Source organism: Aythya ferina (genome assembly GCF_964211825.1).
Source record: "Aythya ferina genome assembly, chromosome: 17".
NCBI classification, from domain to species: Eukaryota; Metazoa; Chordata; class Aves; order Anseriformes; family Anatidae; genus Aythya; species Aythya ferina.
In genome coordinates, this window is record NC_140316.1 from 2,790,793 (window position 1) to 2,807,567 (window position 16,775).

At 35.5% G+C, this 16,775-nt stretch overlaps 1 protein-coding gene across 3 annotated transcripts in view; it reads right to left on the reverse strand.

Moving 5' to 3' along the window:
• LOC311420608 (uncharacterized protein) overlaps positions 1-16,775 on the reverse strand; it is a 363,195-nt gene that overhangs the window by 176,019 nt on the left and 170,401 nt on the right. For all 3 annotated transcript variants that reach the window (XR_014684416.1, XR_014684417.1, XM_084491669.1), the window contains one exon: positions 6,090-6,172. Coding sequence is in view for 1 of the 3 variants with exons in the window: in XM_084491669.1 (XP_084347795.1) it covers positions 6,090-6,172 (83 nt within the window). In the remaining 2 variants the exon portion in view is untranslated. The remainder of the gene's footprint in view (positions 1-6,089; positions 6,173-16,775) is intronic.

A 16,775-nucleotide genomic window follows, 5' to 3' on the forward strand; every position in this document is an offset into this window, starting at 1 on the left:
GAAACCCTGCTCAGGAGGCCTGCTGGGAAGCGCAGTATATCCAGGCTGCAGTCACAGCAGACTGCTGCACATACTTCTGAGATAATCTGGGAACGGGTGGCAGTTAATTCACAGTAGGATGTGAATTGCACACATTAAATGTCCAGGTACAGACCAGATATATCTGTTTCCTCCAAACTAACTCAGTTCCAATATATTCCACTGAAAGGTTCCGCAAGTGTTCAACTGATGCTTGCACAGAAGCACCAAAGACTCGGAAAATGGGTTCTACCACTGTCCCAGACCTGGCATCTAGGGACAACATAGGAAATCACTATATATCCCATGGGAGCACTCAAACAAGGCCTAAAACATCCTGCCAGCATTTCAAATGTCAGAACAAATACAACCACTGCAATGCTGTTCGCAGGTGACAGCTGAAATTGGTACCATGCTGTTTCAATCAAAGCCCCATGTCTTCAAGTATTGCAGCTACCAAGCTGCAGAAGCCCAAGCAGGCTTCTGGACCTTACTGCCCCCTTGCTATATCCAACATTTAAATGTCATGGACAATTTCTAGCTCTGGATTATCCAACTTTTAAAGAATATAAGGAAGTGCAAGCCGATATCATAGCAGCATTCTTCCATGCAGTGAGGAGGCCACTGAACCTTTGTACATTCAGTTTTGAACCAGCTACAGTTAATAATTCTCTGTCAAAGTGCAGAATTACACACACAAAAGTAAGCACAAGGAATGCTAATATATGAGTGTGCATCAGAAATGAATCATTCCACAGTTATCACCCCTCTCCATTTCCTATTAAATAAAGCAACATATAAAACAACACTGACATTATTCATTATTTTAATTGCTCAACTTACATGTTTTACTGTATCTAACCCTAGGAATAATATAAAAGAACCGAATAATTACCCTGCCTGCAAAGTTTCAGTTTTTCTGGTATAAGCTACCACAGCATGAACCTACCATAAAACTACAGATCTTTTTCTCCTAGACTTCAGCTGAACTTCATGTTGCTATAGGGAAGAGCAGTAAAAAAGACTTGAGATAGCATTCTCATACACACCAGGTACAGCTCAGCTAGCATGGAGGAAAACTCACTATGGGCAGACAAACACTTATTGTTGTTAAAAAAATAAAATAGAATAAAATAAATAAATAAATAAATAAATAAGAGACGAGGGTTTCTTTCTTACTTTTGTTATCTGGCTTCTGACCTGCTCCAGCACATCTACAAATGGTTCCAAATTTAGGATATCACATTTGGCTTCTTAAATAGGACATGTTGTTCTGTATACCTGGCTTCAGCTAAATGGCTGACTAACCAGAAGACATCTTGCTATCCAGAATTGGCTAACAGTTTACATCTCTGTCTTCAGCTATATGCTAGTCATTTTATTCTTTTGTTCTTTTGTAATTTTAACCCCTTTGTGGAAGCAAATATCCTTCTGCTTTGAGCTGGCATGTGGCCAATTAAAAAAAAAAGTCTATCTGCAGCTCCTAAGCTGTGTGATAAATAACAACTAGCAGTTCCACGAGCCAAGAGCACATTTGCCGGCCAATATTCAGCAGAAATTCAACCATGGAAGAACAAAACCAGGGCATTGTAAGCACTGGGAACACTGACAAATCTCTCCACTGCTATCAGTCTCCAGCTTTTATGAGCACCTTTGTCTCCTTCCTTTTCTGGCCTCTTTCTTTCCCATCTGCTGCTTCTTAGTTCTGAAAAAGGGATTACTTTTAAAATTATTTGCATTTTGGTATTTGGATGAACAAAACTGAGTGCTGCTTGGGAATAAATTTTAGGTTTTCAACTTCTGGGCAGCTCTTTGTGTGATTATTACAGATATTATTACTTGTGAACAGAGAGACCAGCCAAGTGACTCCAGGGACCAATTCCAGAGTTTTTAGAAAACAGGTTCAATAGCTTTATCACATCCACCAACACTTCAAAAGTAAATCAGGCTCCTGTCTACACAGGATATTCAGAGTACGGGAGTCAGCTGGACTCGCTTTGCTGTGTGGCTGCTCCACGTTTAAGAAGCTTGAGGCGAGAACCAGAGGAATTTGAATTTGAAAAAGGCAGGGTAGAATTGTGTGTAAAATGTTTAAAACAAGAAAATTAACAGAAAATAAAAGAAGAGCATGTTGAGTGGGTATGAATGTAAGGCAGCTTCTTCTAGGGATAAATGTAGGAACAGAGGGTGCAGCTGACTGGGGGCTGTGTAGGATCTAACAGTGTGAACAGCAGCTCCACGAGCAGAGATGTGTGATTCTTTCCCTCCTTCCTAAAGGAGCAAAGACCTGACCCTATCAGCTGTGGCCCTGCCACCTCTTCTCTCCTTCCAATCACTGGTAACTGTGAGAAGCAAGGCTAGGATACATTATTCACATCTAAGACTACTCAGTAACTGGATAAACAGCACATAGCACACACCACTGTTATCTAAACTGTTGGTAGAAAACCAACAGTCAATAACATAAAATAAAATGCATACATACATAAATACATGTGTAAAACATTTGTGGACAGGAAAATCAGCCATGAAAATAGATGAAAGAGAAATAACATTTCTGATTCGTTTAAACCTTGCCCCCACTTTTTCATCACAATCTGTTGGCCCAAAGAAACCTTTAAAAAGGCAATTTATTCTTCAGCAAGGATTAAAAATTCCAAAGTGTGAAGCAATTAATTAAATGATATTTAATTTTGATGACAAAGAACCTGAATAACTGTTACAAAGTAAACTAAATTTAGATGAATGTGAGGAAAAACTACCCGTCACTTAGAGACTGGACTGGAATTAATGAGTTCTAAAGCAGATCTCACATCCTCCATGGACATCAAAAATGACCTTTGGAAAACCACTAAGTTTCAGTTCCCCTTTATAAAATAGGGAGGGTGATAATATTGCCTCTCTTGTCTGCTTAATTGTAAGAACACCAAGTGAGAAATTACATCCTTTGGAAATCTAGCCCTAAGTATTTTCCTATTTTTCCAAAAAATTAAAGAATGGTAACATTTAAAATATCTTGTACACAGCAAGTTACCAGTCAGTAGAGAAAGAGGAGAATCATGCTCAATTAGAGTTAATAAACAAATTCAAAGCAAAAAGTTGTAAAGACAGATTTTATTACCAAACTATACATTGAAAAAAAAAAAAATCTGGAAAATGAAGGCTGCCCAAAAACCACTTGCTATATTTCACGTACAGTTTCATTTATCTAGATGGCAGAGAAAGTTACTCAGGAACTGGTGCCATGAGTTTGATTCAGATTCATAAGGGGAAGCTAAGTAAGAATTTGGAAGAATGAAGCAATTTGGTGAAAAAAAATGTCAAGAAATTGTCTGAGTTATCTATTGCAAAAAGCAGTGCATAAGAACAGTGAAACCCAACTGATTAAGGGAAATGGTAGGTTGGATCTTCTGGGAAGAAATTCTAAATGAAAATGAAGTTCTTGAGGACTGGCAGTTATTAAAATAGACTATATTAAAAACTGAAAGTCAAAAGATCCTACTGTAGAGAAAAGAGACTGTCATGACTCTTTAAAGAACTTAAAAATCAAAAATGAACACATCATAAGTGAGGAACAGAAAGGTATTATACCAGATAGGTATACAATCAGAAAAAACAAGGTTAAAGGGCAGTTATTGCTAGTGAGGAATATCAGACATCACAGGAAAAGATTCTCTTAGTACATTGAGGAGGTGGCAAAAGGTACAGCTTATTTAAGAGGGGAAAAAGACCAAATAGGAAATGACAGAGATATCTCAATTATTCTGTGTGTTTACTATCTCGGTTTTCCACCACAGACCCAGATATATTATATGCTGATTTCAACAAAAAGACAGGCTTGCATACCAGACTAAGGAACAGTACTCGTATTCAGATACACTTAGAACCTGAAGAAATTCATCCTAGAGCACTAAATATTTTAGGGAACTTGTGAAAGGAAATTAAGTTCCTAAAATCTGAAGAACCATAAATACAGAATGTATTTGCTGACACATGGAAGTTCAGTTATATAGTCCTCATTTCATGTTTGGGTGTGAAGCTGGTAAATGGGACTACCTGCAGTATAAAGTGATACTAATTTTCTAATTAAAAGTATCAAAACCTGACCCAAAAGTAAAGCATCAGGAGATAAAGTTCAGCTTTCTCTACTCCCCAAAACAATGTTCCTGCTTGATAATGCTTATGAAAGGAAACATAGGGGATATCAATAACAAAGCAAATGGTCAACATACATCTTCAAATGGTCATATAAGAAATACTTCAAAATCAATTTGTACCATTCAGTTGCACTGGCAGTCCAGCTGCACACTTGATCATAAATTTGAAGTTAAACAAAATATTTGGTATTTTACGTTTACATTAAACATTGCCTTTGGAGGCCCTACAGCATCTGATCTTCTGCCTAAAAGAAGCTGGCACCAAGCCTTTTCTATGGACCCCAGCATAAAACAAATGTATTGGACGGTAAGACACATTTCTTCTCCCCACTATGAGCCTGTATCATGCAGTTTTTGAGGAATCTGGCTTTGAAAAATAAAAGTTTTGAGTCACTTCAGTGTATGGATGAATTATTATTTATCAAGCCTGGCCTACTTGTTATCTAAAACAGAAATGTTTCTACCATCTATTTTTAAGTACAAATTGAATTTTAGAAAGCTTAGCTCCCTGGACTGATTTTGTCTGTAGACAATGAGTCAGAGGCAGGAGTTTAACTCAGCAGGAGTCTGTCTGTGTAAGGAACATATGGAAACTAGTCTTTGAAGTCTGGCTGCCTAAAATTAGATTTTCTTCAATACCTCACACAACTCTGATTGTGTGCAACTGCTTGCAGATGGAAATTACAACCTCTCTTGACACAGCCCTGGAGATCAAATAGTCTCTGGCCATTCTGATGTGGTTGAATCATTTGAAAACTACACTGACAAATGATAAATGCTTTGCAAGATGTCTTGATTTTTTGATCAAACAGTAGAAGCAACTGACCATCAGGGCAGATACACAGGAAGTCATAATTGAAAGAGACAATGAACAAAAGTCCTAGGTTTAGGTAATTTATTGGTTGTTTTTGTTGTTGTTGTTGTTTTTAATATGTATATTCATTGCTTTACTTGGAATCTTGATGGGTTGTTTTTGGCCACACATGTTTTATTTTACTTTTTTTATTAGGGCTCAGGCATTTGAAAAGTCAGACTTTTAAAAAATTTCTAGTTAGCTGTAGCACCACCAAACATCAAGGGATACAAGTTTTTACCCATTTTTTCCTCAAGGCTATAATGGAATAAGACAGAAGACATATATAACTTTAACTTCAGTGTACTCCTCTTAAAACAGAAGGACTACATACGTGCTTAAAGATGCTAAGTGCTTGCTAAATTAAAGAGCTTGTTCATATTTACTCCAATCAGGCTGTTCTCTCCTTAGTTTATCTTGTGGAACCACTCAAGATCATGCTTGCCAATGGCCACTGTCCAATCTGAACACACTGGACATTCAGTAATTCGGTGGTTCCTTCAAAGTATTAGTCAGGGGAGTAATTTCTGCTACAAGACAGTACCAAAGCATGTCTGTCAGCTTTGCAGCCACTTACGGCAAGAAACATGCACTAGGAAACTGTGTAATTATGTAAGGTGATAAAAGAATAGTGCTGTTTCTCTCCTTCATTACCCGTTCTAATAATTTGAGAGTTACCAGTTAATAAACAATAGACCAATTTCTGTCTTCAAAATACACCTTTACTATCGACTTCTAATTCTTTCATCAGATAAAATTGACATCATAATCAATAATGTTTGCACTCATAACTGCAGATGGAATCTGGCAATGCTGCAGTCTCCTGAGTCAGACCACAAGTAATTTATAAATGATTAAAACCAAAGTCTATCAGTACAGAAAGACATCATCAAGTCTTGCATTTTGAGTGCATACAGATTTGTGCACCTGTTAATAAAACTTTCTCTTAATTCTGACTTAGGCTGCATCTCTGAGGGTGTAACCTAGGGCCACTGAAAGAACTGATGGTCAAAATTATTGTTGCAGAAACAACAGCGGTCTGGACAGTGTCTATGTCTTACCTCCTGAGCCACATACACAGCAGCTTAACACATCACAGATGAAACAGCACGGGGAATACTGAATGTGGTTTGGGAGATGAAAACTGTAAAAAAAAACAGTAAATTTCACCACAAATGTTTATTCCTTTATTTCCCTTGCTTGTGTATTATATTTTGACTTGTGTCTGTAAACCTTCACATTTACATTTTGGTACATTTTCTAAATATCAGTGTAATTGAAGTCAAATGAATACTTGGTGTAATTGTGATCTCAATTAGATTTATCACAAGGAAGAATGATTATCTAGACTTGGCAGAAAAAAAATCTGCTCCATATGAATAACTTAACATACTAACAGCTCTATGGTTTTCCTTGAAAGAGTTAAAGCAGATTTTGTGTCTTATTGAAGAAATAAGTTGCTCATTAAAAGGTGTTCCTTTTTCATAGTCATTGCTAATTCATTTTGTGGACACGTTTCTTGTTTGATTTAAAAAAAAAAAAAAAAAGTATCTTATTACAACTCAACACTCTTTCTCTGGAAAAATAAATAAATAAATGTTTTTACAACACAGTTCCAAATGTCAGATATCTTTACTAATAAAGATAATAGTTTACTCTGTGTCATTTACTCAATAAAGCAGTATATAACTAAGTTAAAAGATCAATATTTGACCCTATTAATTTATAGCCACCCAGCTTTCCCCAATATTTCCATGTATGTACCTAAATATAATTTAATCTACATGCTGCACGTTGGAAGAAATTATAAGCATCCATTAGAAGTCTAATGCAATTGCCATGTTGCAGATATTACAAACAGCAACTGCTATGCACCTATCACTACCCACAGCTCTTGAGGGTTGGCAGGAGATGAGTAGATGTTTGGGTTGTGCAGCTTGTGTCCTATTTTGGCTCTAATATTCTAATTTACTTGCACTCCTGCAAGTGAATTTTAGAGAAGCACAACTTTCATTTTCTGTACATTTCTAACTCTTGAAATGCTGATTTTAATATACCTTACCCAATATTTATTTGCAAATTTCCTTGTGATTTCTAAGTGAATCACATGCTGGTTTGAGTCTTGAGGCCAACACTGCATAAACCAATACCTTTCTGCTCACCTTCTATATTTGCACACTGGAACTAGGGAAAATAGAGAGGAAATTGTACCTGGAAGTGTACGTGATTGATAGGGCCTTGGGCCAAGTGCTACAATTTATGCATTATGTCCTACATAGTCTAGCCCACAAGCTCTGCATTACTCTTTGATGAAGTTTTAATTTACCTCAGGTAGTGTTAGCATAGTCTGTCAGATCAGAATTTAAGTACATTAAACAGCAACACCATAAAACTTCTCATTTTCATTTATAAGACAGAAATAATTCTAGCAGGAAAAAAAAATATTTCACGTCAGAAACAGGTTCTCATCTTTCGCATCTTCTATAACAATTCTTTTTTCATTGGAAGCTGCAACAGTGACAGCCTAGCTACCTTTCTGCACCTTTCTTTAGAGATCCTGATGGGCAGCAAGGCAGCAACATATGAACATTACCTGTGGGCCTCCTTGCCTATCTCCCTGGGCAGCACAATAAATTAGCACCATGAGTGATGAGATGCAAACTCATCTGAAATTAGCATCAAACATGCTTTCACCTCATTAACTCTCAGCCAAATAGATTAATTTAAATTATCACAAAGTAAGCCCTACACACTCTGCCTTCAGAAGTACTGGGATCACTCTCGCAGACAGATCATAGAGCAACAGCTCTTTGGTGATGGGGAGCTGCTCTCTAAGTACTTTCTTAATGATAAGGTTCCAGACTAGAGCTTTGCTCTACCTTCTTCCCAATCATGTAGGGAAGTCAGAATTAGGCTGTCAGATCTGAGTCCTAATGGCTTCCTTCTACTACCAAATGATTTGACTTGCAGCCAAGTTCTCAGATATCTGTCAGTAGCCTCCCAGGTCAAGGTTTACAGTCCTAATGCAGACTAAGTGCCACATTATGTAGATTCAATCAAATACAATATTATGAATTCCAGTCTGGCATAAGACACTCTTCAAAACCTAGTCATAATTTTCCTGGATTGAAATGGTAATGGGTTCTTTTGTTCTATGGACACTTTGAGCGGAATTTGCAAAATATCTTGAATGAGGGATGACATATGCACATAGATTAAATGGAATTATTCTTTGAAAACTCATTCCTTTCTGCCCAGAGTTACTGAAGCTGATACATATACATCAGCCTTACTCACAGGCTCATGTCATAGAGTTTACAGATAGACTTTCTAAAGGGAGGAAGTTTTGTTCTCTCCCACATGTAAATTGGTTTCAGTTAAAAGTAAATTTACACGTACTCTGTTTTTAATATTAATGGCAAAAAGAAAATACTTGGCTGGACTATAGAGCCCAGAATTTGAATAGACTGCTTTTCACCTCCCTCTCTCTCCTTTTTTTTTTTTTCTTTTTTTTTTTTTTTTTTCCCCTGGGAAAAAATCTATCTCGTTTAACACAAGTATTCTTGATATAGATGCTTATATAGGCTGAAAAATCTCTTGGTTCAAGAGCTTCCTAAAATAGCTAAAGCACAACCTGAAGAAGGAAGAATAAATAAGATAAAATCTGACTTCTATTTTTCTGGATCTTTTTTTTTTGTGTATACTTTTCCTTATTTTCACATAGTAACTGAAACCATTTTCTTTTATCAAGCATTCCCGTCTCTGATTTCTGAAAAGTCAGGAAACTACATTAAGTTTAAACACTAAATTAATAAACTCGGCAGAGGGTCAAAGTCCAGTTATCAAGTTCTGTTAATACAAAAGTTTTTGATATGCAGCTACTAATAAAATAAAAGCAAATTTGTTGTAAAATGACTTGTATATATTTTTTTCTGACTGAGGCAATCTAATACAACTCTCAAAAGTCTCGTACTGAAAAAGAAAAGAAATTACCTTTGCTTTGGACTAATTGCTATTAGTGGGAAACATTTCGTTAAAAGAAATAAACAGAATGACTCTGAGAAGCAAGAGTTAAAAACTATTTCAACCACACGTAGTTGATGTTCAGACTAAACTATGCTTCTTAGGAAGAGAAAAACTGAAAACACCAAGTTATTACTTGGGAATTTCCCTCGGAACATGATTTGTAGTGATTTCAGTTCCGTTCTAATTCCACTAAATCCTCATTGAAACATTGCTAAAGGCCATGACATACAATAACTGTGGGGGAAATTTTTAAGTATCATGCCAGCACTGTACTTTCTGGACTTACACAGAAGAAACAGATTTACAGATAGAAATTCTACAGGTATTTTGTCTTTTTCTTGAGTTCCAGTTGGGCTAATTTTAACATTTTGCCATTTATGTTTCCGTTCTTAATGTGATTGGTGTCTCATTTCCTGAATGAAACATTTCTCCCTAATCATAATGCAGTTCCTAAAACCCATTAAAATCAGAGACACAGTGTTAAAATGTCAAGTGTGTAATTGATGTGTGAAATAAATGGACTCTCAGGGCCATACAAAAGGGTGAACAGTCATTCTGAAGGATACTTCACATGAATGGAGTAGTATTGTTTGTTCAAATACAATAGACAGGAACTTTTTAAGCCAGCTTTTACCACTACCCTTCTTCTCTCTTTCAAGAAAGACAATGGATGAAAACCACAAACAGAACTTCAACAAATACAATATTTCATTTGGGCAAAAAAATCTAATGCAAGTATGTCATTTCCTTGAGATGTAAAGTGGGAAATATTCAGACATGGACAATGTGGGCAATCAGGAAACAAATGTTAGTTCTGATTACTTTTTTCATGATGCAGAGAGACCAGTAGCAACCACCACCCACTGCAGCCCTGAGCAAAGATTGAGAAGGAGAAATGTGCCAAACAGCTAGAAGGTTTCTCTAGAAAAACCTAACTTTGGGATCTTTCAGGAACTAAGGAACAATTAATGATCTTATTGAAATGAAATTTCTGTCAAAAAAGCAGAGGCCTCATCTCACTTTACTTTTTTTAGTTTGTTCAAATAAGATACTTTTCTTCACATTTAAAAGCTAATAAATTTTGTGATTGCATGGAAAACAACACTTCTACGTTTGAGAGTTTAAGACGTCACTGTGGATATTTATGTAAATAATGTTTATTAATGCATATTCATTTTTAAAAACTTGTATCATTTTACACTATGATAAAGGTTAAACTATTTTGCAATTCAAGGGTGCAGATGAACACCGTTGAAACATCTAAAGAGGACAGATAGCTACACAGATAGACGTATAGATGGTGGGGATGGGGATTAATAGACCCTAACCTTCTTCTAATCAGTCTGAAGATTTTAATTTCCATTACTACCCACAGAATTTAAATGTGTAGTTAATTGCATAAATGTTGCCAAGTGCCATATTTTATATCTGTACAGGCTTTATGAATATTCATATAAAAATAAAGATTGCAAATAGGTTGTCAATAGAGCAGATAGTCTGCAATACTTAATCATCATTGTAATAATCAACCCTTGTATAGCATTGCTCATCCAAGGTATATAATGGTACTTTCTCTTCTAATTAACAAAACTTAATTAGAATACTTCCCAATTACCAAGGAAACCACAGAGTGAGAAAGTAAAATGAGAAAGACTGCTCTACAAGAAAGAAGGCTGCTCTAGCAGACAAGCAGTGAACTAGAATTAGAGGCAACCTTAAAAGAAAAGAATGCAGTGGCACGTGTGCCAAGCCACTGGGCAGTCATTATCTGCATTTCCAAATAATTTCCTGAATAATTTAGCTTCCTTCCCCACTTCATGTCCATCTTGACTGTTTAAACTGTACTTAGTGTGAGAGGTAGGCTTATGACTTTATGTTACAAATCCCTATCAGTGTCAGACTCTGAAGAACAACATTTTTGTAGTGATTCATTAGAACTTGTTCTGGTCTGAAGTCTGAGACTTTCTAGCTGTTCTAAGAGATTAGGGAATAAATAGATATTGCTTTTTTCTCTTTACAAAACAGAAGAGAGGAAGGAATTTAGGAAGTTTATACATTGGGATCAAACTATTCTTATGATTTCCTTCAAGAAATGGTCTCCATAGTTTATGTTTTAGATAAAATTATCCATAGCTTTTGTTAAAAGAGGTGAATTTTTAAGGCAAGTGCTACTTTCATTAAGCACTGATAAAGGCAAGAGATAATTATATAAGCCTCTTTCAGCTACCTGAAATCTATTGCAATAATCCCAGGCTGTCAGCTTGGCTAAATAAGTATAGCTCCAGAAATGTCAGTAAGGCTACGACACAGATTTAAAATTTGACCTCCTGTGTGCATATGAATATATATCAATACGTAGTGAAATCTAAAGTATTTCAGAATTTTTCTTGTCCTTACAGTTTTAAAAATTAAAAATAAATGTACTTCAGTGTTAGTGTAAAAAAAAATCAAAATTTATTGGCCTAAAATTTGACCCATCTCCCATTATTTTCACTGTTGCAATGAGCTTTTATGGAAAAATACTTAATTACCAGTGTAAACTGAAGCTAACTGTAGCTGCTACCCAAGAGGGCTCACAAACAAGGAATTTTAGAAGGCTGAATGCTGGGAAGAGCATATACCATGTTAATCCCTTCCTGATCTCCATGTTAGATCTCTTGTTTTGAATCAGCAAGAGCCTGGCTCCTACTTTTTTTTCACTGAGAACAGCAGGTAAGCCTATTTCAGGCTCTCACTGAGTCAATAATACAATAGGCAATGAAAACAGGATCTCTTGGGAAACAAACATATTCCAACTTCTCAGCAATATGAGAATTTAACGATGTGTCTGGAGGCTAACAGTAATGTATGATAACCACATATAGAGATATATACATACACACACATAGATGTACACATAAACAGCAGGTATTTCATATCAGAAAGTGCTATATTGAGAGAAATCAAAATTTATTGTCTGTTTGCTTAGGCATCTGCCTCCTGAATGCCGATACAGCAAGTAATGACAAATAGCAAGGTTTGTAAATATGCAGGAGTTGATACCGTTGGGGAAAAAAAAAAAAAATATATATATATATATATATTCAATATATTTATTCAATAAATTCAATACATCTCAGAATTCAATAAATCTCAGAAAAATTCTTCTGCTTTTTATGCAGGCAAAAATTTTAAAAATGGAAAAGATATAACTGGAAAGCAGCAGTTCAATCCCCCTTCCACACCAAAAGGCTGGACTTACCAGAATATGAATTAAAGCACACTCTGAGTTAATATTTATCCTACTTCCCTAGAGAGCCAGTTTCATTTATCAGTAACTAGCCGGATACTGAGTTGACTTGTTTGGTAGCTTGAATAGAAAAGGTTGAGAAAAGCTACCTTCTAACATGCTGCTACTTGATAGTTTTTAGACACTGTCTCAAAACTTCACTGTACAGTTGTCAAGCTTCTTGATCTTTTTACAGATTTATATACATAAATGCAAGTTTCTTTTTCCTCCAAACAAACATGCAAGCAATTCAAGGTTTAATTAAGTGATTCCCAGCCTGTTGTAAATGTAGCAAGGCTAAAGATGAAAAATTATACCAAAAAGTGAATGACAGAAAGTCTGTGTTTAGCTGAGAAAATATTTTTGGCAAGTTGTTTACTAGCTCGGCCAGGGAACAGTCTATTATAATAATACCTGGAGACTGCCAAACAAGATTGAAATCCAAATATTGCACTACTTCTAAAAACACAAAGAGAATGAACAGTTCAGTACTGGTGATTTAAAGGAAACTGTTAATGGCTTTAATCATATGGTCAAAAACTAATGTATTCTGTATAACTCTCTACTGTGTTCTGCTTCTTATTCCTGTGCAATCCATAAGGATTCCAATGCAAGATACAAATCACCATCAAGCATCACAAATTAGATGGAAAATACAGTCAATAATTTCTATCTTGGGCTCTAAGCACAGTACATCTACTAGACTGAATCATTCAAGGAAAGTTTAGGGAGGTTTTACTCGTTTAGAGGTATAAACAACCAGATCATGCTCCTACCATGTGGTTCTGCAATGCCCCCTTGCTCTGATTTTCATGCCAATTCCCATTTTCAAGCTAGACTTCAATGCACTTCTCTCTCTTCGAATTACTCTGCCAACCCAATGTTCAAATCCACAGCTCCACTCACAGCCTGCTGATTACTCTGTCAAAATTCATGGCAGTTTTGTGAAAGGACAGACGTTTACTAAGCCAAATTTTCCATCCCGCAGAAACATCTCATTTTCAAAACTGTTGCGACAAGAGGAGTAAAGAGCAAAGCTGCTTTTTGGTCTGTATCAGAACCAAATCTCAACAATAATAAGGTTTCCACAGAAGGGGAGATGAAACAAGTTGAGAAAACATAAAGAGTTGTGAACACTTCTTATATAATTTCTTTTAAATGTTCTTATAAATTCTTATGAAGCTTATTCTGAATAAGCATTTTCAAATGAAAGACTGACCTCTTCAAAAAAATTTCATCAAGCTTTAAGCTTAGGCATTGTACAGCTGTTGTCTTTCACGTAACAGCATTTGCAGCATGTCTTATTCTACTTATATTGTATATTCCATTATAATGCTGCCTGAAACTATACTTTAGTCTAATTTTCTTCTCCCTTAGTTGCTACATATTACATAATGACTCCCCAGGAGCTGGTGAATATAGAGAAAGTGTGAAGACAGCCCAAACTTTGCCTCCTGTCTACTTCCAAATGTGGCATGTTTACTCCTAGCTGGTTCTAGCTGTTTGTTTTCAGCTGCTATTTGGCATACAGAGACAGCTCACTAATGGCCCATTATGAGATGAAAGAAGTATTTAGTGATAGACTGTATTTATTTTGGGTGCACATTCAGGGTACAGAATACGTTTCTTTTCCATGTATCTTTATGCAGTGAATGCAGGTTGCTTATATTGTATTTGCATTTTAATATCAATTATTTTCTGGTTTTGTTTGTAAACAAGCATTCAGAAGAATTGAATAGTGGAGTATAACAAACAGAAGGGAAAAACAATTTAATATAAACATTCAGAGGAACAAAAGCCACATGCAGAAAAAGAAAAAAAAAAAAAAAAAAAAAAGATAAGCTAAATAAATTATGCTGTGTGTGCATTATTTTAAATGTGGCAGATGAGTTTCAGACAATGTAGTTTCACAGTATTTTATTCTCTTTACCTGAAGCAACTTTAATGCTTTATGTGCTGAAAATCGGAGAGTACATGCATTATTCCCACAAGGAGAGCTTTTTGCCACATTGCTAACTCTACTTCTGTTTGTTGTCAGGTGGAACTGTGTTAAACATTTCTTCGTCTGAATATTCAGTGAGAAGGAAGAAATGCTCTGCCAAGCAACACTTCTGTGAATGTCCAGGTGAAGCAGTACAATGGCTTTTTCCTACTGATTGTTTAAGAATTACATGTTTCTGGTGGTCAGTCCATTATTTTTGTAAATACTGATGATCAGCAGCACCAAACTAGGTGGTACATTTAATGGTACTGAAGCAAACCAGTACTGAGTCTTCTCTTCTGTCCTCCGAAATAAATTTTTTATTATACGTTCTTACTTCAATGAAGATCTATTGTTGCAGGGGCTTTTGTTGAATCCTAGTGTTTCAAATGCCTTTACAGTTTTTAATCCCTAAACTCCTTGACAAAGTATTTTAAGTGTATTCTAAACTTTGAGTTAAAACCATTTTCTAATAGAATGGGTAGAAAATTACAGTACTAAGGGGCATCAGTAGAAGACAATTCTATTGTCTAGCAGGACAGCCTGATCAATACAATTATTAAAGTGGTGTACTGAGTGTATTTTTCTTGCAATGCAGCTTTAATATCAATTTAAAACAGAAGGAAAATATATTAGTTTTAAGGACATTTAATTTTATTTGCCAAAGGAAATAAATAAAGTAGCATACACATTCATTATATCTTGCTCTTCCCTCTGTACCAAGGTCAGACACTTCTACTAAGAAATGCTGTTTTTGCTGAATGGTGACACAATCAATCAATTTCTGTTATAATCTGACAATCACTAATCCTTTTATGAAAAACTCTATTAATGAAAGAAATTAATCCCAATTATATTATTTTTGCACTTTAAAACATCAGAACTCATTTTTGAAATTGTTTATTTTTAATGTATATGTTAATGATTTAATAAATTCTAAGACTAGAGAAGTAATTGCTCTCTGAGAAAAAAACAAAACAAAACAAAACAAAACAATAAGAAATAGAAGACAAGTCTACACTGGAAAGGAAACATGCAGATTACTAAACAGGCTTCTTTCAAAGAACACAGACGAGAAAGACCAAATAAAATAGTGTTAATTAGAAAATCTGGATTTTGAGGGTACATCATTGAAATACAGAGCTAAAAGGAAGCTCAAAATGTCATCCAGCCCAGCTTTTTTCTTCCTATTCTGCCCTTCATCTGGTCAGCTCCATGACCCTGACAAACATTCAGCAATGGCAATAGTCAGCGTTGAACGCTCCACATCTTGACTATACATCTTCTTTCAACAAGTCTTATGTTTTGGAAATCTTTTCAAAATTACATCCCTCTCAGTGTAAGTGAGACCAATTCCTTCCTCTCATATGATTAGAAAAACATGGAGAAAAACAACTGCCATTCTTTTTCACAGCTTCCTAATTTGCAATAGGTGTTATCAGATCTGCTCTCAGTCTTCCTTTTGTCCAACAGTCTTAGTTCTCATAACTCATGGTTGTGTTGCTTTCTTTACAAATGTCTTACTATTTCCCTTGCTTTCCTTGACTATTAAAAAGCATGTACCCAAAATGAGCAACCAAGATAACATGATTAATCAAATTCTCCCAATGAGATTTTAACTATATGTTATAAATCTTCCTGTAAATTATTTTACTGTTGGATTGCTGCCAGTTATGTACCATATTTTAGAAAGATTATTCTGTAAGAACATTTTAAATCACTTGATGATAGTCTTTTATTATATACACTTTTTAACCTTTATTTAATAATTTATATGTGGATATTAATTATTCAGCAGGTTATTTCAACCACACAGTTTTCATGAAAACTATAAATTGGATAAATTCTGCCTTTTGTGCATCAGGGATGTAATGCAGTACTAGCCACCTTCTCTCAAATGCATTGCTCTACAAGCAGATAAATACCTGTTTGACAAATGCATGTTAAGCTTAGAAGAAATTGCATTGTCTAAAGTTTAATGAAATCTTTAAAATTGAGGTCTAAAGATCATCACAATTATTTCCCATCATCTATTTTTACAAGAACTGCAAAGTCAAAACAGGAAGATAGGAGCTTATCTCACAATTAACCTTTTGTACTAAACAGTCCTAAAAGTCTGCAGAAAGAAGAAAATTCCTTCATAAGCATTCTGAGAACATTTATGTCACCCTTGGTGTCTAATAAGGTTGCTCTGTTGTCACTCTGAAGGACACTGCACCTCAGTGAGATACCTGGCAGGCAATGGGAATGAGCCAAGGCTGCTGTGATCATGGCAGATGCAATAACAACATCCTGGTGAAAAATGATGCACTAATTTTTCAGCTACATATAAAATTGACTATGTTAAAGGAAGTCCTGCAATATCTTGGTACCTAAAACAAAACTCTTATTCTTACATGCAATTTGGAGGAAAGGGAAAGGGAAAGGGAAAGGGAAAGGGAAAGGGAAAGGGAAAGGGAAAGGGAAAGGGAA